The sequence below is a fragment of the Mus caroli genome, unplaced genomic scaffold (assembly GCF_978045245.1).
Source record: "Mus caroli unplaced genomic scaffold, Mus_caroli_1 scaffold_1, whole genome shotgun sequence".
Classification (NCBI taxonomy): Eukaryota; Metazoa; Chordata; class Mammalia; order Rodentia; family Muridae; genus Mus; species Mus caroli.
In genome coordinates, this window is record NW_028227256.1 from 33996964 (window position 1) to 34019776 (window position 22813).

The 22813-nt window shown below is 45.4% G+C and overlaps 1 protein-coding gene across 6 annotated transcripts in view; it reads left to right on the forward strand.

The window, feature by feature from the left end:
• Vwa3b (von Willebrand factor A domain containing 3B) overlaps positions 1-22813 on the forward strand; it is a 163279-nt gene that overhangs the window by 76330 nt on the left and 64136 nt on the right. For all 6 annotated transcript variants that reach the window (XR_015046881.1, XR_015046877.1, XR_015046880.1 and 3 more), the window contains exons 10-13: positions 4174-4328; positions 9845-9983; positions 11250-11381; positions 20633-20731. Coding sequence is in view for 2 of the 6 variants with exons in the window: in XM_085836386.1 (XP_085692512.1) it covers positions 4174-4328; positions 9845-9983; positions 11250-11381; positions 20633-20731 (525 nt within the window). In the remaining 4 variants the exon portion in view is untranslated. The remainder of the gene's footprint in view (positions 1-4173; positions 4329-9844; positions 9984-11249; positions 11382-20632; positions 20732-22813) is intronic.

The following is a 22813-nucleotide window of genomic DNA, read 5'->3' on the forward strand; positions in this document are numbered from 1 at the left end:
TATGGCCATGTTGGGGACTAAGGCTCAACATGGTTGAGACAAATGACATTCAAACCATGGCAAACACCCAGGAGAGGGTAAAGGTGGTGGACCAATGGCTGGCTACACATTGAGAAATAATCGCCTCTATGTATAGAGCGGTGACTGTTGATAAGCACAAAGAGACTGACCACTGTCACAGTCTGAAGCAGAAAAATCAGTGTGTGTGTGCGTGTGTGTGTGTGTGTTTGCCTGTGTGTGCATGTATGTGTGTGCATGTGTGTATGTTTCCATGAGTATGTGTGTGTATGTATGTGTGTGTGTGTTTGTGTGTGTATGTATGTATGTATGTATGTATGTATGTATGTATGTATATTGTGTGTGTGTTTGTATGTGTATATGTATATGTGTGTATGTGCCAAGGATCAGCCTTGGTTTGGAGATGGGCTCTGAGAGGAAGGATGTTTGAGAGCACTGAAACAAAGGCCTGGAAGTCAAATTGTTGGTTACAAGACGACAGACTGTGTTCTGCTCGACAGCTTTCCAGATTGCTCTATGTTCTGCTTTTTTTTTGGAGATCTCCAGACAGCACTCTGCTCCAGACAGCTTTTTTTTTTTTTTTTTTTTTTTTTTTTTTTTTTTATAATTCTAAACCTCTCTGGATCTCTCATCTCTTGCAGATCCAAAGCCCAGTCCTTATCTCACCCTCAGATGAACACTCCTACCTCACCAGGACCTAAGCTCCGTCTGTCGCAGGCTGACCTTGAACTCAGGAGTGTGCCTGTCTTTGTATCTTTCTGACAAGCTGGCTCACAGTGCAGCTGTCTCTGTTCCTTTAGATCTGTGAAGCTGCTTATATAATTCATGCTGCATCCTTATATTTTGCATAGTTGAGAAATTAAATATTTTTGAACTCATGCTTTTATTGTTCTTCCCACAGCCTTAAGGGCTGTCTTGAAGGTCACAGTATTCTAGCATTTTGCTGAGACATTGGACATGCCCTTGACTCCCAGACTTGTGCTGTCTCTGGTTTTCATGGAGTCATTAATCTTGGCAGAGAGAACCTCCCTTGAAGGAGGAACATGAAAATATGTACACTATCATACAAACAAGCCTTATAACCACAGCAGCCATCAACACTCATGGAGGACCACGCCTTGCTGGCTCTATTCCAGGGGTAGGAACCCATGTCATACTGCCCCTTACATGGCCAAGCCGGGTTCAGCCTGTATGTATGTGTGCACACATGTGTGGTGTGCATATGTGTGCATATGTGTTTGTATACATGAATGTGTGTGCACGTATGTATGTGTTTATATATATGCGTGTGCATGTCTGTGTGCACGAGTATGTGTGTGTACCTGTGCATGTGTGTGCATATGTGTGTGTGTGTGTGTGTGTGCACGAATGTGTGTGTTGGAAACCGAGGATGTGGGAGGGTCAAGGTCCTGCTCAAATAATGGGTCACTTGATATATCCTTAAAGGCTGTGACTGACGGTCAAGGCCTTTACTGAGAGGTTTGTAGATCCAATTGAGGGGACCCTGCACTCTCAGACATGGCACCACGCTGGCTGCCACCCAGCTTCTTGTCCCCCTCCCAGTTGGGCTGTTTTCTTCTAGTTGTTTAGCTATTGTGCTTTCCCCTCCTTCCCCCTGCGTGTTTATCGTAGACTCCTGCAGGAGGAAAATGCATAAATTGAATTAGAAGAAGGCAACATTGACAAAAAAGCCTGCTGCTTGTCCTTGGAGGCAAGAGCAATTACTGCAGCTCAGGAGACATCTCATTCTCGGCTTCCCTTCCCAGCATGGCCTTCTGGCCTTGCAGGCATCGTTCCAACATGTTCAGGAGCTCATACACAACTAAGTTTTCATTTAGAAAACACTCAGCCCTGGGTATTTAAAAGTATCCATCCTTGCTGATTTTGACCCAGCCTGCTGTGAGCTTCTGGCAACACGGCAGGCTCCGGGCCAGGTCGAACAGTGAACTTACTCCTCCTTCTTGGCAGTCTCAGTGATATTATAAGGGCCAGTCTGAAAAATGTGGCTTATTAATGGGGGTGGGGAAGGGGCTTAGCTCACATTTCTTGTGCTACTGAATAATAATACGGTGAAGATTGAGAATCATACTATCTTACTCTTTCCTTTGATAGACAGTGGGGGGAGGGGCTTGCTCCATCATATTTTTCTGACCATAGGTCTCAACTTGGGTTACTCCTGTGGTTATGACAAGTGTATAGTAAGGAGAGACTGTGACTATAACATGGACAGATTCTTACCAGTTCCCGGTCAGCAGGGGATGGATCTACTGTATGCCTGTCTATAACAACACTGGTTCAGGTGTGGTGTAGTTCTGCCCACCTGAGAAATTCACAACTAACAAGATCTTGGTGTGGATAGTTTCCAAGATTGACGGAGAGGTAGGGATCATTTTGCCACCTGCAATAACCTTCTTCGTGTCTTTAAACTGGGCAATGTCAGGTACAACCTGGGAAATGCCTGTCTCACTCAGCACAGAGCCTCACACTTAGGAGACTGCCCGACAGATGTGGTCTTTTCTCTGTTGCAGACACTGAGGTCACAAGTAGTGAACCCATAAAGCGCCCTGCGCTCCGTATCACCAAGGAACGTTGGCTGTTTGTGTTCAAAGTTTTGCCCTGATGGAGAAAAGAGTTGCTGGGCAGGGACTTCTCTCGTGGCAGATGGAGGCCAGTGTGATCGAGATCCTTCAGGCTGCCATGTTGTTCTATCTTCTGCCATGCTACTGCCTGACAGCCTGCCTCCACACAGCTCATGGCTTACTGTTGCTTTCCTTGGCTGTACCCCAGTCTCCTGGGGGAAATGACATCACGATGTCTGAGGGATGGGCAGAAATGAAGGTTCTGTGTGTCTGCCCCAGGGCTATATATGGCTGAGATGGAGAGAGAAGGCACCCCAGTGGAGGACAGCTCCCTTTGCCACCCCCTCCTGGCAGCGTGCTACTGATCAACTGGGTCCTTACCACAAACACACCACCTGTCTCTGGGTTCTTGTTCCTACGTGACCCCAGGATCCTTGTCCTCTACAACAGAACCTGGTCTCTCTCTTGGGCCCATTGGCTTGATGTGGGTGGTGGCCTCTTCTCCTCTCGCTGCTTCCTGACTATCACTGTCTCATCAGGCTGCCACCCACCTCCTTGGGCTGTGTTGAACCCAGTTCACTTGCCTCCTCTTGCAGCAATCCCTGGTCTCTTTTTGATACGGATGAGATCACACGTGTGCTTCTGACCTTCCGTGACCTCTAGCACAGGGCTGTTTCTGGAACAGGGACCAGAACATGTTTGTTAAATTTAGAAGTGAATGGCCTCACTGTGGAGATGGGCATGTGCTAAGAGGTGTACATATAAATGGGGTGCTCCCTGGCTACTTTTCTTCCTTAAATAGTTTCTGAGTGGCCTTGTTACTAGAGTTTTAGCCCCAAAGCCCAAGCCCTGGGATTCCCCACAGAACAGGCTCATCCATATCCCAATACGACATCCCAAATGTTGTTAGAGAGGCAGCAGTGAATGGCAGAGAAAGAGTCTACCAACATGGCTGCTGTCACATTGTGAAGTTACAGACAAAGGGGTTCATTGGCCCCAAAGCCTGTCTTTGAAGTACTGACTTGAGCTGTAGACCAAGAGTTGGGGCAAAAGGAAAAGGGCTGCACACTTCAGCTGTTAAGCAGGCTGGACCTGGTTGATCTTGTCTCAGTTCTGGTTTTGTGAGGTTTGAGGTTGTTACTGTGAGAAGATTACTGCCTGGGGGGTGGGGGTGGGGGGAGAGGCATCTCATTATGGGGTCACATGACTTTGAGGCCCTGCTGTTCCTGGAATCCAGAGTAATTACAGGTTTATTGGACACCTTCAGGTGCCTTTTTGGATGGTTTTGGTGGGATCTGGACAGGACTTTGCACAGTAAGATCTTTCAGTTGCTCTTTATCCTTGAAGGGAGATACAACGTTAGGCATCATTAGGTTATACTCAGGCTCTGCTCTGGAGATCGGTGTGCCGATGTGCTGACTGGACTTAGAGGAGACAGATACAAAATCGAGTTGGCGATGTCCAGATGTTATTCCATGTTTAGTTATCTTGTGAGCCCAAGTAAGGAGTCATTTTTGTTTGGTTTTAGCAAAAGTATCTGCTATAGCCTGCCCCCTCCACTTTGTCCTTTCCTTAGGACACCAATAAGAAGACAATCCATGCCAAATACTGCAGCAGATTCATCCACATCCCCTGGAAGGATGGGAGCTTGGTCCACGTCAACATCACCAAGGAGAAATACAAGTGGTACAGGGAGAGAATCCACACAGCCCTGGCCATGATCCAAAGCAGGTTGGTATAGTTGTATGGTGGAAACTAGTGGTCTAGTCGTTCGTGAAAGGCAGGTCGGTGTGACTTAGAAAAACCTCAGCCCAGTGAAGTGGCCAGTAGACACAGTTAAGTCAAAGCTTCCGTCTACAGTTATTGAAGACATTGTCAACAACAAATGGAGATACGAGCATTCAGGTTTCACCAGAAATAGAACAGGAATGCGTTATTGTGTGCGCACAGTATGGGTACACATGTACATGTATGTGTGTGACAGGGCAACAGCAACAGAGGTTGATGTCCAGTGGTTTCCTCTGTTCCTCGCCATCTTAATTTTTGAGACAGTTTCTTGCTGAACGTGGATCTTGTTGATTAGTTAGGCTGGCTGGCTAATATGGTCCAGAGAGCTGTCTGTCTGTCTCCCCAGGACCAGGGCTACCGAAATGCCGCACACTATACCTGGCTTTTCTGTGAGTGCTGGGATTCTGAGCTGAGATCTCCATGCTTTTATGACAGGCACTTTATCGATGGAGCCATCTCATGAGCCTCCAGAGGAGCTATTGAAGATGGTCATTAGAAGATTAAGGAATGTTTCTTTCTGTGCTTTGCGGGTTCCGTTGGCCACAGGTATACTGCAGGCTATTGCATCTAAACTCTCCCTTACGGAACTGTTTCATCTCAAGGAAACTCTTACATAGCTGCGACATACTGTACATACTTTAGAAGACAATTAAAATGCACACTTCCTATCTGTCTTATCCCGCTGTGCTCTCACAATCTGCCCATGCCCATGAGTTCGCTATGCCGATACAATGACCTCAGGGTTGACTTCATGTGGAAGATTTAAATTAACACCCTCAAGTCCCACATGTCAGGGCACAGTTTTAGACCATGGAGACCAAATTTGTTTAGATGTATTGTCTCTGAGGTCACAGAGAACTGGAAAAAATAAGAAATTAAAAATATGGTGAAAATCCCAACTCTCCCACTTGCTGTTTGGCCCCAGGCACAGTAGCTAGTGACATTTTGTATCTGTTTCCTTGATTATAAAGTGGGAATAGTGACAGCATTTGTAAATTTGTTCTGTGGATTATACCAGATGCTAAATCTAAGGTTTAAGCCAGTGGCAGCTCTGCCATGGACATTTGAAAATGAACCCTCTTTTCACACTCCTGTTGTTTTTATTACAAACCCAGATGTAGCAGATTCCCAACTGCCCAGTATTTATGCCCAGAGCCCCAGCATCTTGAAAGCCACATGGTGATAGATAACTCACAGCAAGCTGTGCCTGTGTCTAGAGCCCCCTCTGCTATGGTTTCAGAGATGACTCTCTAGTTTGTGTTTCCAGTCTTGTGGGGGACGTGGTGTTTGTGTTTACTCCAGCCTTTGCATCCCTTTGTCCCTTGAGGACCAGAGTCATGAACAAGCAGGATCTCTCTATTTTCTATCTTCTGCAGTACTGTGTGAGGATTAGCACCACCCCTACATGTACTGTTTAGCAGAATTCACTATTAACACCATCAGAGTCTGGAGTTCTCGAATCTGCAGAAAGATTCTGTGGCCCAGAACTTGGAAAGTATTGAACACCGCTTACCCCAGTTTGTTGGAAGTATTGTGCAAATTTTCTACAGATTTTTCTCTTCAGTTGTTCTATAAATTACTGAGAATGTTTCTGTGTGGTTCTTCCAGGTCTCGAAGCTTTTCCCTTAGCACTCCGCAGCTCTGTCAGTCTCTGCATCCTTGATGCAGACGGTCAGTGTCCTCCTGGTGGGTCAGCTCATTTATCATACGACATGCCCTGCTCAGCTCTGCTAACACTCCTGATTAGGAAGTGTATGCAGTCTGGAATCTGAGTAGTCACTGCACCTTAGCGCCCACACTTGCTTCCATGGCTGATCTCTTCCTGTCCTTTTCTCTCTGCCTGTCTCTGGCGAGGCAGTGCGCACCAGTGCTGTGGTGTCTGGTGGTTTACACTCACTAACTTGGTTAGATTTAAATCTGGGATCTTGTAACTTTTTAAAAAAGATTTATTATTATACACAAGTACACTGTAGCTGTCTTCAGATGCACCAGAAGAGTGCGTCAGATCTCATTATGGGTGGTTGTGAGCCACCATGTGGTTTCTGGGATTTGAACTCAGGACCTTCAGGAGAGCGGTCAGTGCTCTTACCTTCTGAGCCATCTCACCAGGCCCTTTTCTTCACTTTTTAACTGTGGCACCTGGTTTCCTTTTCATGACTTCTTCTCCCCTCTATTGTTGTCTTATCAACTTTACCTGTTACGTTTTGTCTTGACGTGCGTGACACTTTGATGTTTACACAACATATATTAACCTCTCAGTCTATCTTAACAAGACCACACTGCTTTGTGTAGAAGAGCGTCATAAAGTCCACGCCCACTCTCGTTTCCAGTCACCCTGCACTTTAAATGTGCATCTTCTATGAACACAATAATACAGTGCAAAGACTGAAAATTAGAATAAATACCAGTTGTATTTGCTCATACCCCTTTCTATGGCTTTCTACCCCTTTACATAAACTTGGTTTTCCACCAGGCATTCTTTCCTTTCTACCTGAAAAGCTTTGTTAGTATCTGTTGTGCTTCAAGTCACTAGCAATGAATTGGATCAGCACAGTTAGAGCGTAAACCCCTTCAATTTTCTCTTTCTTTCTTTCTTTCTTTCTTTCTTTCTTTCTTTCTTTCTTTCTTTCTTTCTTTCTTTCTTTCTTTCTTCTTCTTCTTCTTCTTCTTCTTCTTCTTCTTCTTCTTCTTCTTCTTCTTCTTCTTCTTCTTCTTCTTCTTCTGCTCCTCCTCTTCCTCCTTCCTCTTCTTCCTCTTCTTTTTCTTTTTAAAGATCTTTTTACTAAGCATATTTCTAGTTTGAAAATTTTATCAGTTGTTTCTTTTTAAAAATCTTCAATGTGTTCTGGCTTGTATGACTTATGCTGTTTAAAAAGGGGAGGAAGAAGACCTTTATTCTTAGAATTGTTCCTCTGAATGCACTATGAATTTTCCTGTCCCTGGCTGCTTTTAATCACTGGCTTTCATGAAATTCACGATGTTGTAGTTTGCTATGGTCTCCCCCCTCCCCTCTCCCTTGTCCCCCTCCCCCTCCCCTCTCCCTTCTCCTTTTTCCCCCTCTCTCCTCTTCCTCTCTCTCCTCTCACGGTCCTCTCTTCTTTTTCCTCTCCCCTCCCCTCCTCTCCCCTCCTTTTCCTTCCCTCTGGGTTCTTTGACCTCCTTGGGTCTGCATGCACACTGTTTCCATCAAATTAGAAACATTTTTGGATGTCAGTTTCTATTTCTCCCTTTCCTGTTCATTACCCAGTCAAGTCTAATTACAGACATACTTGTGTGTTACAAAATTGTGTCTAATTTTCTGTTTCACTTTGAATTGTTTCTTACTGCTGTGCCTTGAAACAATTCCCTGAGGTCTCCTCTGCTCCCGGTTGATGTATATAATTCCCTTTCCACTTCAGATGCGTCCCTCTAGGAGTCCCACTAAGGATCTTTTAAAATTTATTATTTATTATCATTTGTATTTATCCTTTCACATTTCATACATATATGTAATAAAATAGAATTATGTCTAACCCCTGTTTCCTTCCTCTAACCCACCTGTAACCCCTAACATGGCCCAATTTTATGCCTTTTATTTTTTTAAATAACTACTAAGTCCAGTTAGCGCTGATCATATGTAAATGGGTATGGGGCCCTCCACAGGAGCATGAGAAGCCATCAGCAAATACATGCTCCAGAAAGCATGGCTTCCCCCATCCCGACAGCTGCCCATAGTTCCCCAGGAAGTGCCGGGGCCTGGCGAGCAGCTCCCCACCTATGTGGGGCTGTTGACTGACTTGGTCCTGTGCAGGTCCTGCACAGGTAACCACAGCTGTTTGCGTCTGTGAGTGCAGCTGCCACAACATGTCTGCCACAGCACTTGACGGGGGCTCTTCTCCATTCTGTCTCTTACATTCTCTCAGCTTCCTCTTCTACAAAGTATAGGAGCAATTTTGTTTTCCATTTCTCTTCTGGTTCTGTTCCTGGACATGTGAAATGCATTTATAGTGACCACATAACACCCTTTGCTTTTCTGCTAATTCTAACATTAGAATTAGTTGCTTGGTAATTAGTTGCCACTAATTCTAACATTAGACTCCATCGCTCTATTTCTGTCTACCAGATTCCTTACCAAACATGGATGTTTACCTCTTTCTTGGCACGCCTATGACTTATAGTCAATATTTTTCTTTCTCTTTTTTTTCTAGAGTCCAGAATTTTGAAATTTATATTGTTAGATGCTAGACTCTGTGTTTTATGATAGTGTTGAACTGCTTAGAGCCGATTTGAGTCTAAGTTGTAGTTTTAAGTCGTGCTAGCTTATGTCCACAGTGGTCTTTATCCTAGAGCTGGTTTGGGCTCTACTGATGAGGTGACTTCCCTGTGAGGATTCCACTTGACTCTGTTCTGACTGCAGAAAAGTGAACTGCTGTTGTCAGGTGTGTAAACTCTGGTAAGCTCTCTTCGGATGATTTTTCTCCTTGGCTTTGCGATTTCTTCACACACATGCCCTGATCGTCATTTGGTCCACATCCCTAGCACTCCCTGCAGATATGTGAGTGTGTGGACCATGGCTCTCCCTACACCGGCTCCATCCGTGTCCTACACAGTCTCTACCTTTCTATTCAGTAACTGCCATTTGCTATTTTGCCCAGATGCCTAACACTTGCTGGGCTCCGTTCAGTAAGGCCTTTTCTCCATCCTCTTTTCTGCAAGGATTTTCCTGAAGCTGTGAATTTCAGTGCCTCCTGGTACATTCGTGAGCACTGACCACATCAGCAGTCCTGTGCACACAGACACTTTAGTTGTTTTGGGGCCCTGGGGTCACCCAGTCCTGTTTACAGACGCCACAGGCTTCAGGAATGAGCTGCCTTTACCAGCGGCACTGCACTGACTGATGTCAGAGCTGAGAGACTTTGCATAGCAAGAGCGAGAAGTAATTTGCTTATGGCTTTCTTTGCATATGTTTTTCCGTTGTATTGATTTTCTTAGTTTTGTTCCGCTTGAATTGATGATGGGAAGTGGAGGGGCCTGATAAGAGAGCCAGTCTAAATGTCAAGTTTTCATTTAAAAAAAAAAAAAAAAGATACGTTTTCATGAGTGTGTGTGTGTGTGTGTGTGTGTGTGTGTGCGCGCGTGTGTGCATATTTGAGCGCTGTCAGAAGCTAGAAGACAGCACACTGGGTCTCCCTGAGCTGGAGTAATGGGTAGCTGTGAGCTAACTAATATGGGTGATGGGAACTGGAAGCCAATCCTCTGCCAAAGCTGTAAGCGATTTTAACTGCTGAGCCAATTTCTCCAGTCTCCAATGGAGGTTTTTCTGCAGAAAAAGAAAAATCTAAAAGTAAATTATCCATTCATCAAAGACCTGGTATGAACCCTGTTGCAGATGCCTGGGCTCTGTACCTGTAGCGCTGGGCTCTGAGGAAGAGCTCGGTGCCCACAGACTCTGTTTACTTTGATGCCTTTTTCCTGCCTAGGATTAAGTGGCTACAAAATGGGAGTCACATCCTCTTTGGCAAAGCGCGTGGAGAGTGCATCTATGTCCTCATCGACACGTCCTGCTCAATGAAGAGCAGACTAAACCTGGTCAAGGACAAGATCATTCAGTTCATACAGGTGAGGGGGGACAGTCAAGTTCCTGTACTTGGGTTGGCATGTCAAAAAACGTATCCTGAATCGTCACTGTCTGTAGTGGCTCTGAGCAGTGAACAGAGACACACTGTATCAAAAGGTCTCTGAGAAAACCAGTCCAGAAATGCTCCCCTTTGTCATTCTAGAATTCTGAGTGCTCCCTGGCAACCAGACTTGTCCTCTCTCTGCTGGGTCCTTTATGTCACTGTCATCCCTGGATCACTTAAGTTGTGTGTCCATGCTTTCTACCTGAAGTCGTCACTAACATATGATAACCAACAGAAACCACTTTGATTTTTTTAGATATTTATCATCTTGACATTTCAAATTTTCTATGTCAATTAGGGAAACTGTGTGAACTGGCCCAAGAATTGCAAGTGGGAAGGATATCTGGTAATCCTACCAAAATGTCTACTGTGGTGGACTAGTGTGTGAGAAGTGGGAAAATGCCCTGTGTTTGCTCACGGGATAGAAGTTGTTGAGAAATGGAAGGCAGTGTCTAGACATGGACAGTTATTTGGCTACACGGATCCCATTCATCCAATCTTATTAGTCAGTGTCTTAAAGTTTAGACAAGCATCTATGTAGAGCCATAAATAGGTAGGCTCATAGTGGAAGATTCCAGTTTCTGCCCCATTCACCTGGGTTGCCCCTCAGTTGTTTGCTTGGAAGCAGGTTGCTCCCTGAGTCTAGTTTCCATACCTGTATCTCACAGTATTGTCATGGGTCTGTTGTGCTGACCTGTATCTCACAGTATTGTCATGGGTCTGTTGTGCTGAGAATGGAGAATGTTTAAGAAATAAAAAATAAAGCTCTTAGCTAGCTTCTCCAGAGAAACGTGGGCTGATGACCTGCAAGTGAATAGATCTGTGCCCAAATAATAGCCTTTCTCAAGACGTGGTGACAAAACGATGTCATTTGGAATTTTCTTTCTTTAAGCATTTGGCATGCTTCTTCAGCACTGCATTAATATCGGTAATAAAGTTAGTATTTAATATCACCTATGACATTGCTTACACATATGTCGCATTCATATATAACATCAATAGAGGCCAAACATCCAGACTGTATCATTTGACTCAAATGTCTTTTACAGCAGAACCTGTTTTTTTTTTTTCAATTGAACATAATTTTTCGCCAGTTTCTAGAACTAAAAATGGATATCTAAGAGATTGCCTCAAACTGAAATTTCTCTTCAGCTTCACTTACGTTTGAGCAGTTTTATGGTTAAATAATAATTGTCTCTTACAGGAACAGCTCAGATACAAGAGTAAGTTCAATTTTGTGACATTTGATGGTCAGGCAATTGCTTGGCGGGAAAAACTTGCTGAAGTCAATGAAGATAATTTGAAACAGGCTCAGTCATGGATCAGAGACATCAAGGTACAATGTGTGCGGTGGTGGACTAGTGTGCAAGAACTAACTATGTCCTTTGTGTTTACTTGGGATAGAAATTACTGAGAAATGGCTTGGGCGCCAAGAAAGGCGGTGTCTATACATGAACAGTTACTTGGCTACACTGCTCCCATTTATCCAATCTCAAAAGTCAGCACCTTAAAGTTTAGACAAGCATCTATTTATAGTCACCATCCCTTGGTATCCATGGGAGATTGATTCCAGGACCTCCCCCGCATCCTATAAGAGCCGCAGATGCTCAAATCCCTAACATAAAATGCTGTGAGATTTGCAGAGAGCCCACACAAAACTTCCCATGCACCCCAAATCATCTCTGTACAATTCACAATACCCAGTGCATGTAACAGGTGCTACATTGTATCATTTAGGGAATAAACACAGGGGGAAAGCCTGTGTAGGTTCAAACAGCCATGATGTTTTGTGTCTATATTTATGTGTGTTACATGTGTGTATATGCAGATCTGTGCACATGAGTGCAGGCACATGTGTGCCAGGGAGCTCCTGTGGAGACTAGAGAATAACCTCGTGCGTTGGTCCTCATCATCACCCTTGCCTTGGACAAGGTTTCTTGGTTGTTCTGCTGCTTCCATCCAGCAGGGTAGCCTGTGAGCTTCTATCATGCCGTAGGAGTGCTGGGATTATAGATGCACGAAATTGTACCCGGCACCCAGCTGTTACGAGGCCTGGGCCTCCAAACTCAGGTGTTCATCATTTTCAACAGCAAGAACGTTATTCACTGAGCCATCTCCCCAGCCCCAGAGGCAATAGTGTGTGTGTGTGTGTGTGTGTGTGTGTGTGAACACACATACATGCATGAATCTTCATTCCATGGTTGGTTGGAGTTGTGGGTATGTGACCCTTGGACAAGGTGCGGTGGTTCTCTTTCCAAATCTGTCCTGGGCTCTGACTGCAGCTCCGTGATGAAAACAGACCTCAACAGATAATATTCTGGCGGTACCCAGGCGGGCGTCCAGATCTGTCCCACCTGACCCTCTCCCATCAGTGTTTGAAAGGTCCAAAGGGGCGGCTGCAGCTGTTCCTAACAGTGACCTTCGTTCAGAAGCAATGCGCTCCTGGAGACAGACAGGACCGTCTGAGCATTTAAGGCTGAGAGTGAGAAGAGTGGGCTGGGGGAGAGGAGGGCAGATCGATACAGGGTGAGAAGTAATTTCTCAGGTCTGAATTGAGATCTGGAAAGCTGTTGTTTCTTGTCACATGGGCGATTGGGAAGGATTTTCTTTTCCTGAATTTTCTCTCACCTTGAGCTTCCCTTAATTTTGAATATGCTCCAGAACCATGTTGCATTCCAGATATTTGAGACACTGAAAACTGAGACAGGGCGTTAAAGAGTTGCTTAAAATAGCTCGCGGTGCGAGTCTAGAGTCCTAGGTTTGCCCTGCAGCCATACCAGACATTACCTGAGCTCCCTGAATCCTGACTGATCAAAGCAGGCCCAGGCAGACACCGGGAGGCCCCAAGATCTTTGGGGATTGCCTTTAAAATGGGTAAAGAAGGAACTGTATTGGTTGAGACGACAATGCCTTTAAGGAACTGGCCACCTTATCCTAGAATGTAGCGTCAAGGTCAGACTCAACTTGTTAAGGTCCCAAACTTATCAATGTTCTCTTCTTTTTACATCCTACCAGTAGCAGGAGCTATGCTGTTAGCTGACAGTTTGCTGTACATTCAGTCTCACCGGGTGGAAGCATTGTGGGTTGTGCTCGCCTCCCGTTGGCGCTCACTTGTTAACTGAAATGTAGGTTTCATTCCGAGCCCGTCAGATTTTCTATCAAGACATTTCCAACGGCCGTATCTCCCCAGTCTCCCCAGCAGGCGGAAGCCTCTTGGTCTTCCTTGGATTTCTGCCACTTTGACGAGGATGAAGAACACTGGTGGCATTTTCTAGAATGTTCTTCAGACGTTTGGGTTTGCTGTTGTGGTGGTGGTGTTTGTTTGTTTGGGTTTGCTGTTGTGGTGGTGGTGTTTGTTTGTTTGTTTGGGTTTGCTGTTGTGGTGGTGGTGTTTGTTTGTTTGGGTTTGCTGTTGTGGTGGTTGTTGTTGTTGTTTGTTCGTTTTGGGTTTGGGCACTGGGGGTTGAATCAGGGCCTTGAACATGGCAGGCAAGTCTTATTGGACTTCATCCCTAGCTCTTTAAATCTTTCAGTCTGAGGTTAGTGTTGCTAAGTTGCCCAGGCTGGCCTTGAACTTGAAGTCTTCCGGTCTTGATCTCTTCAGTAGCTGGAATTTTGGGTGTTTGCCACTATGCCTGGCTTCTTCTGAGACAGTCCCTTGCTGGGTAGCCCAGGCTGGCTCCGATCCAGCCTCCCACTAGCCTCCTAAGTGTTGAGGAATCACTGCATACAACCTACGCTGACTTATTTTTTTTCCCGAGCCACCCTGTCTACGGTTTTGCTGTTCTGTTGAGTTTCCCCAACTCTGCTCTTGTGTCGTGTCCTTCTTCACACTTGCTCCGAGTGGGCGTCACTCTGCCTCGGGAAGGTTCTTCATTTAGTAGCACAGCTGGCTTCTGGAGGTGTTTCCATGGTTCCAGCATGAACGACTAATGGCACAGATTTCCCCACCAGCGCTGTGGGAGTCACAGTCTACAGATTTATGTGTTTTACTTAATTTCCCATAATTTCTAGTAAGTTTTAAATCTCTTGTTTCCTTTTTCTTCTTTTGAGCCACAAATTATTAAAAATCCGCTAATTGATTTCCAAGTGTTGGGAGGTTTTTTCTTTTTCTTTCTCTCTTTCTTTCTTTCTTTCTTTCTTTCTTTCTTTCTTTCTTTCTTTCTTTCTTTCTCTCTTTCTTTCTTTTTTTTTTTGTTTTTTTGTTTTTGTTTTTCTTTTTTGTTTTTTGAGACAGGGTTTCTCTGTATAGCCCTGGCTATCCTGGAACTTACTCTGTAGACCAGGCTGGTCTCGAACTCAGAAATCTGCCTGCCTCTACCTCCCAAGTGCTGGGATCAAAGGTGTGCGCCACCACCGCACAGCTTCTATCTTTTTTTAAAAAAAATTATTTATTTATTTATTTATTTGGTTTTTCGAGACAGGGTTTCTCTGTGTAGCCCTGGCTGTCCTGGAACTCACTCTGTAGACCAGGCTGGCCTCGAACTCAGAAATCCGCCTGCCTCTGCCTCCCGAGTGCTAGGATTAAAGGTGTGGGCCACCACACCCGGCTTAAAGATTTATTTATTATATGTTAGTTCACTGTAGCTGTCTTCAGACACCCCAGAAGAGGGCATCAGACCTCATTAAGGATGGTTGTGAGTCATCATGTGATTGCTGGGATTTGAACTCACGACCTTCAGAAGAGCAGTCAGCACTCTTAACTGCTAAACTATCTCTCCAGCCCATTGAGAGGTTTTCAAGTTGTCTTCGGTTATTAATTTTGACTCCGTGATGGCCGAAGGCATACTTGGCAAGATTTATTTTCGATATTGTAAATTGTTTTTCATAAAAAATTTAAAACTTAATAGAAATTATGGAAAATTAAGTAAAACACGGTTAAATTTATAGAATGTTGCTACCACGGTGCTGGGTGTTAGAGAAAATAACCATAATTGGCCATTTCTCTATTTTTTTTTCTTTTTCAGATCTATAACATTCTGCATTGTGTTTTTTAAGACTCTATTGTTAGGTCCATATAATTAGAATTTCTGTGGTTGTAGATTGAGCCTTCTACCATTATTTAATGTCCCTTCTTGTCCTTAGTACTTTTCACTGCTCTGAAGTATATGGTGAGCCCGGCTTTGTAATACATACATATCCTGGCACCCAGGAGGCTGAGGCAGGAGGATAATGAGGTAGAAGCCTACCTAGCAAGACCTCGTCTCAAAAACAAAAATCAAACCCGAGCAAAACCCGACAACCCCATCCACAAGCCTAAAATGTACTAAGTGTGCTATTCCGTGTACTATCCCTGCTTTACAAGAATAAATCTGTAACGTATCGCTTTCGCCCTCTTATCTCCAGCTTGTCCATGCGACTGTATGTAAAGTGAGTTCTTGTAGGATTAAGGGATCTGGTCATGGCTGTAAGTCGTTCCCCGATCTCTGATAAGTAATGGGTATTAGCACCTTGCGTATGCATTGTTGCTATCTAAAGCTCACGCCTACCGTTTGGTTATTTGTTTACTGTGTATCCCCAGGTTCCTCCTTTTCTCTTGCCTTCTCCTGGGTCCTTAGATCACCTGTAGCGTTCTGCTTTGCTGACTACCGTAGCATTCTGTAAGGTTACTAAACCCTTTCCCTACTGGCTTGCCTTATACAAAGTTGCCATGTATTACAGCTCCAGACACTGATGTATGAGGACTCCAAGCTAGGAAGCCTGACTTCAAGCTCCATCCACCTTAAACGTGTTACTGAAATGGCTCTCCTGTATGCAACCATTAGATGCTGTGAAACTTACCCCAACTGTAGCATGTGACTGGAGAGGTTTAGGGAGCTAAGAGTGGCCTTCTGCTCTGCTTCCGTGTCCACCGTTGGAGTGTCTTCTATTGCTTCTTTTGAGTTGTAAGTTCTCATTAGTCACCCTTTAAAGATGAGACCCCCCAGCTATAGAGTCATATGCTTTTCCATCAGCCCCGAACTCGGTATTCCCACCAGATGTGAGTTATGACTGCGGATTCATTCCTCTTGACACTCAAAACATGTCAGGCCACTTCCTTATGTGTCTGTGGTTTCAGATGGGAAGTGGCTGCCACCCAGACTAGAATTCCTTAGTGGGCAATGCAATATGTTATGTTATTTTTCTTTGACTGTTCTTAGGGAGAGTGGGTTTTTTGTTTTTGTTGTTGTTGTTGTTTTGTTTTGTTTTGTTTTGTTTTGGTTTGGTTTGGTTTGGTTTGGTTTGGTTTTGGCTTTATTTCAGAAATTTACACACAATGTATCTAGCTATGATTTCTTAAATTTTTAACCCATTTGGGGTTTTCTCAGCTTCTTGAATTATAATCTTTATACTCTTCAGCATAAATTTGGATTTAAAAAAGATTTTCATTATTTTAAATTATGTATATGTGTATAAAACAGGGCTGTGCACACACGTGCAGGTGCCCACAGGGGTCATCCCCCATAGCTGTGACTCACGAGAGTGAGCCACCCAGCATATATACTGGGAAGTAAATTAGGATCCTCTACAAGAACAGTACACACTTATGACCCCCCAAAGTCATCACTCCAGCCCCTGAGGGTTTTTTTAAAAAAGCAATTCTTCTTGAATATTTAAAAAATTTCTCACTCTCCTCTCTCTCTTTTTCTGGTATTAATATTCTATCTGCTTTGCAGTCTCAGAGATCTCTGAGCTGATGACTTTTCTCAAACAAACGAGCTGTCTGTGGTTCTTTGTGGGACGACTGGATTTTCTTTATTGCATCCTGGGCAATCTGATTATTGTGTCAGGAGACTCCTCCGGTTCAGCAGGCAGATGCTGTCTTTAGCCTGCCTGAGCTGGCTTATATTTGTGAGCTTTCACCCCGGTAACCATTATCCTTCAGAGACATCTCACGTAGCTGGGACTCCCACTCAGTTCCTGCTTGGTACTGACGCAGAGGTGGAGGGTATGTCCCTGGGCTTCCTGTTCCTAGTGTGTGACTTTCTGGGGACACAGGAATAAAACTTGCTAACTCGGAGTCTGCTTGGGCCACAGGGTAAAAATGTAGGAACTCTAGGTGCTTAGGCCAGGATACATTTAGTTGTTTTTATTATCTTCGGCTCTACCACTTGTTCAACAGCTTGCTTCCTGTGCACGCTATAGCAATAAAACTACTTGTCCAGTTGGGCGGTAGTGGTGCATGCCTTTAATCCCAGCACTTGGGAGGCAGAGGCAGGCAGATTTCTGAGTTCTGGGCCAGCCTGGTCTACAAAGTAAGTTCCAGGATAGCCAGGGCTAAACAGAGAAACCCTGTCTCGAAAAACCAAACCAAACCAAACCAAACCAACCAACCAAACAAACAAACAAACCAACAAAAACCCAAAAAACTACTTGTCCAATCCTGAACAACGTAGGAAGCGAGGGTGGGGGTGGGGGTTGGGGATTGGAGATCGTATCATATTCTGTATTTGCCTCTCATCTACGTGTCTTTAGTAGCTTTCTGCGCCAACTCCATGGTAGGCTATCCACCCAGCTAGAGTAATGCAGCCAATGTCAGACATCCGCGTAGCTGGGTCAGCATAGTGTTTAATGCAGTGTCTCCAGGTTGCCAGCACTGGCATAGGAACCCCTCTCAAGACAATTTGCTCTTTTGTGTTCTAGCCCTAGCATAATGCATGGCAAAGTGGGTCTTGGGTACTTTGTTAAGTATCCGTGGATAGGGAGAAGAGGCTTGTGAAAGAGACCCAAGGGAGAGCAGCTGCATGGGAGGAGTCATGACTTCCCCACCTGGGCCTGGGTTTCAGCATCTCTTAACAGAAAGGGATATGAGCTGGATGCTTGTCATTCCTTGGGCCACCAGTCTTCATCTCTGGATCCAGTTCTCATAAGGGAGCAGAGCCTGGTCACCATATAGACGTTGAAGCTCTGGCTTCCCTTCATCTTATGTGTAAGTGTGCGTGGGACTCAGTCACACAAGGTTCAGAGTAACCTTCCTGGATTTGAACTGAGAGGCAGTAAGCCCAGACGGTAGGTCTACCAACGGTACAGAGACGGTGACAGTGGTGGCATATGCAGATGGGTGAAGCCTCTTGGGTGGCAGCGGGCTGCTGGTCCATGTCATGTCTGACAGTGCCTGGTTTGGTATAGCTAACTACAGCATCTGGTATCCTGGTGGTGTTGCAGTGGGGCCTCTGCCAGGCAGGCTTGCAGCAGGACTGGGGCCTGTGCTGGTGTGAGGTCCCAAGCTGGGTTTCCCTGCCAGATGGCAGTGCTGTGAGCTCTCCAGATGCCCTTTGCATAAATTCCCTCCGGCTTGGATCAGTCACAGTTGTTTTTCTTGCTTACCACTGTGGTTGAATTGATACTCTGGGTCTGAGACAAGGAGAAAGGGCTAATCTTGCAGTCCTGTGTATTTTACAGACAGGGATTATATCTTGGTAAGGCTTATGTTTATATGTTAAAGTATGTTCTAGTGAATGTACATCTATCTGGCTTCATTTCACTCTGTATTGACTCATGAGATTTTTCTAATTTATAATTGATGTGTTTGGTAACATTGTTAAAAAACCTATCATCATTTCCCCTTGACATATTCTTTTTAAAATATGTATACACACACACACACACACAAAGAATTATGAATGGTGTGATGATTAATCTTTTATGTAAGAGAGAAAATAAGTCATACTGTATTCTCTTTGGTTTTAATTTATGCAGTTATCCCTCAGTAGCTATGGAGAACTGGCTCCAGGATCCCCCCCACCCCCATGGATACCAAACCCGACAGATGTTACTTGTATAAAACGGAGCATGTTTGCGTCTGAACTATGCACCTCCTTCTGTCTGTTTTTAATCACTTTCAAGTTACTTATATCTAACACAATAAAAATGCAACTATACTTACAATAATATATTATTTGGGGAATAATAATTTTTTTTGATACTCAGTATCTGTGTAATTGTTTTTCTGAACATTTTTAACGTGATTGGTTAAATCCCAGGGACATAGAACCTGTAGGCTTCCAGCTATGTTAAGTTAGTTTATTTCCATCACGTTCAAAGCAGAACTTCGGGACCCCATGCATTCACACAAGAACCAATAACACACCCAAGCATTCTAAGGTGTATTTTCCACCTGACCATTGTTGATTGGATTTATGCTGGAAACATTCATGTGTTCATCATTAAAACGAGACCACACTCGAGTTTGCCCAGTGCTGGGTGGCATGATAAATCCTGAGTTGGAACAAACATGATTTCAGCCAGGAAGTATTCCGGCAGCTTGATTAAGCTCCAGCCTTAACTGAGTTAGCGGTTCACACAAAACCACAGAGATGAAATTGCATTAAGACCCCTGTTGTCAAGACAGGAAATCCACAGCCTTGGCTTCCAGCAGACCTTGGACTGCCAGGCTAGAGACCCTGGTGGCATACCCAGGGGCCTGGTTCCTTGGGGTCACTGGTCTTAAATCATTTTGTCAATGAAATTTTCTCTCTTAGTTTAGAAGTCCCTTCCCTTCCCTTCCCTTCCCTTCCCTTCCCTTCCCTTCCCTTCCCTTCCCTTCCCTTCCCTTCCCCTTCCCCTTCCCCTTCCCTTCCCCTTCCCCTTCCCCTTCCCTTCCCCTTCCCCTTCCCCTTCCCCTTCCTCTTCCCCTTCCTCTTCCCCTTCTTCTTCCCCTTCTTCCCCTTCTTCTTCCCCTTCTTCTTCCCCTTCTTCTTCCCCTTCTTCTTCCCCTTCTTCTTCCCCTTCTTCTTCCCCTTCTTCTTCCCCTTCTTCTTCCCCTTCTTCTTCCCCTTCTTCTTCCCCTTCTTCTTCCCCTTCTTCTTCCCCTTCTTCTTCCCCTTCTTCTTCCCCTTCTTCTTCCCCTTCTTCTTCCCCTTCTTCTTCCCCTTCTTCTTCCCCTTCTTCTTCCCCTTCTTCTTCCCCTTCTTCTTCCCCTTCTTCTTCCCCTTCTTCTTCCCCTTCTTCTTCCCCTTCTTCTTCCCCTTCTTCCCCTTCTTCCCCTTCTTTCCCTTCCCTTCCCTTCCCTTCCCTTCCCTTCCCTTCCCTTCCCTTCCCTTCCCTTCCCTTCCCTTCCCTTCCCTTCCCTTCCCTTCCCTTCCCTTCCCTTCCCTTCCCTTCCCTTCCCTTCCCTTCCCTTCCCTTCCCTTCCCTTCCCTTCCCTTCCCTTCCCTTCCCTTCCCTTCCCTTCCCTTCCCTTCCCTTCCCTTCCCTTCCCTTCCCTTCCCTTCCCTTCCCTTCCCTTCCCTTCCCTTCCCTTCCCTTCCCTTCCCTTCCCTTCCCTTCCCTTCCCTTCCCTTCCCTTCCCTTCCCTTCCCTTCCCCTTCCCCTTCTTCCCCTTCCCCTTCCCCTTCTTCCCCTTCCCCTTCCCCCTTCCCCTTCCCCTTCCCCTTCTTCCCCTTCCCCCTCTTCCCCTTCCCCTTCCCCTTCCCCTTCTTCCCCTTCCCCTTCCCCCTTCCCCTTCCCCTTCCCCTTCCCCTTCCCCTTCCCCTTCCCCTTCCCCTTCCCTTCCCTTCCCTTCCCTTCCCTTCCCTTCCCTTCCTTTTTTTTTTTTTAATTGAAGCCAAGAAAACACTTCACTTGCTTATGTGATCTCTCTCTCCCCCACACCCCTCACACCCACAGGTTGGAAGTTCCACAAATACCCTGAATGCCCTGAAAATTGCTTTTGCTGATGAAGAAACACAAGTAATCTACCTTCTGACAGATGGGAGACCGGACCAGGTACTCACTCAAAATGGCAAAGAAGGCAGGTTGAGTTTCCTGAAGGGACTGCTGCAGACGGGGTGGGTGCCGAGCTCTTCACAGACAGAGAAGCTGATCTTGTTGACTCAGGCCTGTCATCCCACATACACAGGAAGCTGAGGCAGGAGTATGACCAACTCAACAGCTGCTGGTTATAGAACGAGTTCAAGGCCAGAATAAGCAACTTAGCAAGACACTGTCTCAAATTTTTGTTTTGAGAGACTTAAAAATGGGGTTAAGGATATAGCCCGGGGATTGAGTGCTTGTCTAAGCATTCGAGGGGCTCTGGGTTCAATATCTAGGGCCCACTCCCACAGAGATGTTGAGAAATGTGTCCCTGGAATAGTGACCCAGAACTGAGGTACAAAAAGACACCTTTGTCTTCTATAACTCTGAGAAACATTTATGGGCATCATGGTGATAGCACATATTTTAATACTTAATGTGACCCATATTTACAGGCCTGGAGAGCATGCCCAAAGAAGGAGATGCCTGCCTTCCATTGCACACTGGATTGCATTTTTGTTACACACCAGAAACATGGAGATCACTTTCAGCGTCTTTCCTTTGAGGGCTCGATCTAAACACGTCTCTGGGCAACATCCTTGGTTCACATCCCCAGTTTTAGTTTTGCCCTCACTTAAACAAAAGCGTGCCTTTCACCCGAAACATTCTTGGCTTTGTTTAGCCTGCCTGGAAAATATTTCAGAAGCGTCCGTTCTGCTGCTTTGGAGCTTTGTGAATGAAAGACGAGTACTCCGGGCATTAAGTAAATACGAGAATTTTTCCAGGCACGCACAATGTAAATTGACTGCTAAAGTGAATTAGTATCAACACGTATCCTGCTTTGGAAGATGTTTATACTTTCAGACTGCGTACTCTAAAATATCCTGTGTCAAATGGCTCAAGGATTAAATATCGAAGCCACTGGACTTTACCACCGCAGTAGATTTATGGCAGAGAAACGGTGCTTTGGTGAAATTTAATTTGGAATGCCCTCTCTGTCAACTTCACTGCGCTTTCTATTCTGAAGCAGTCTGTGACTCTCGTGTACCCTAGGTGGTGCCAAGGTTTGAGGCTGCGAAAGAGATCCTAGCCTTAGGGAATGTGCTAAATGTATACAGTTCATTTTGACACAGTCCAGGGGGGTGAGGCTGTCTGCTCTATGTCTAGCAGCACAGAGAGATGGATTCAGCTATACAAGGGTTTTCTAGTGCACAGGGGCATCTGTACTGTGTCTGGAAAGGAGAGAAAGAACTTTCTGAATGGAGGAGACCAAATTGTCGTGGGTGGTGGGTGGAGAAGGGTGGGCGTATGGGGAGCAGGGTCATGCTGGGAAAAACCATCTGGGCATGGAGGGAGTGAGCAGCACAAGATAAGGATGTTCGAGTCAGGGCTGCTGTACAGGTTAGAAGGATGGGTGTCTCCACAATGGGGACTTTCATAGGAACAGAACTTATCACCCCTCCCTAGTTTGGAAACACACTCTGATAATGTCAGGGACAAACTGGAGCTTCTGCTGAGACCTTGACAAGGGCCTGTAAGCACGTCAGTAGGAAGATGGGAGGAAGGGACTCGCTTGAGAGTCCCCAGGGCTTGGTGCCCAGCTTGGGAACGGGCAGCTGGGGAGTGGAGAAGGCAGAAGGGAGCTAACCACTTTCTGGTTCGTTATGATATTAGGAACCCAACTGCAATTCCAATGAAGAGCAAACAGGTTTGGGGTGGTGGAGAGCACACAGATGTTCAGAAGCCCCAAGAAACACGAGGATGGTTCAATAGCCCAGGGGTTACAGTCACATTCTAATGTCACAGGGGGTGCCGAAACACCCTGCTAGTTTAGCACTGTGGGGCCTGGGAGCCAGTGGTGGGCTTACAAAGTTGCTCCTAGTGCAGCCCCTCTCCTCTCTAGCTGAATAGAGCACTGGGAATAACCGAGAGGTAGAAACCTGGGTCTGAGACTGACCCGACCGTGTCCATCTGTCCATCCTCCAGCAAAGGTCCTTTAACCAGAGTTCCTCGTCTATGGCTTAAAGCTAGTCCTCCTCCCTCACAGGGCTCCTC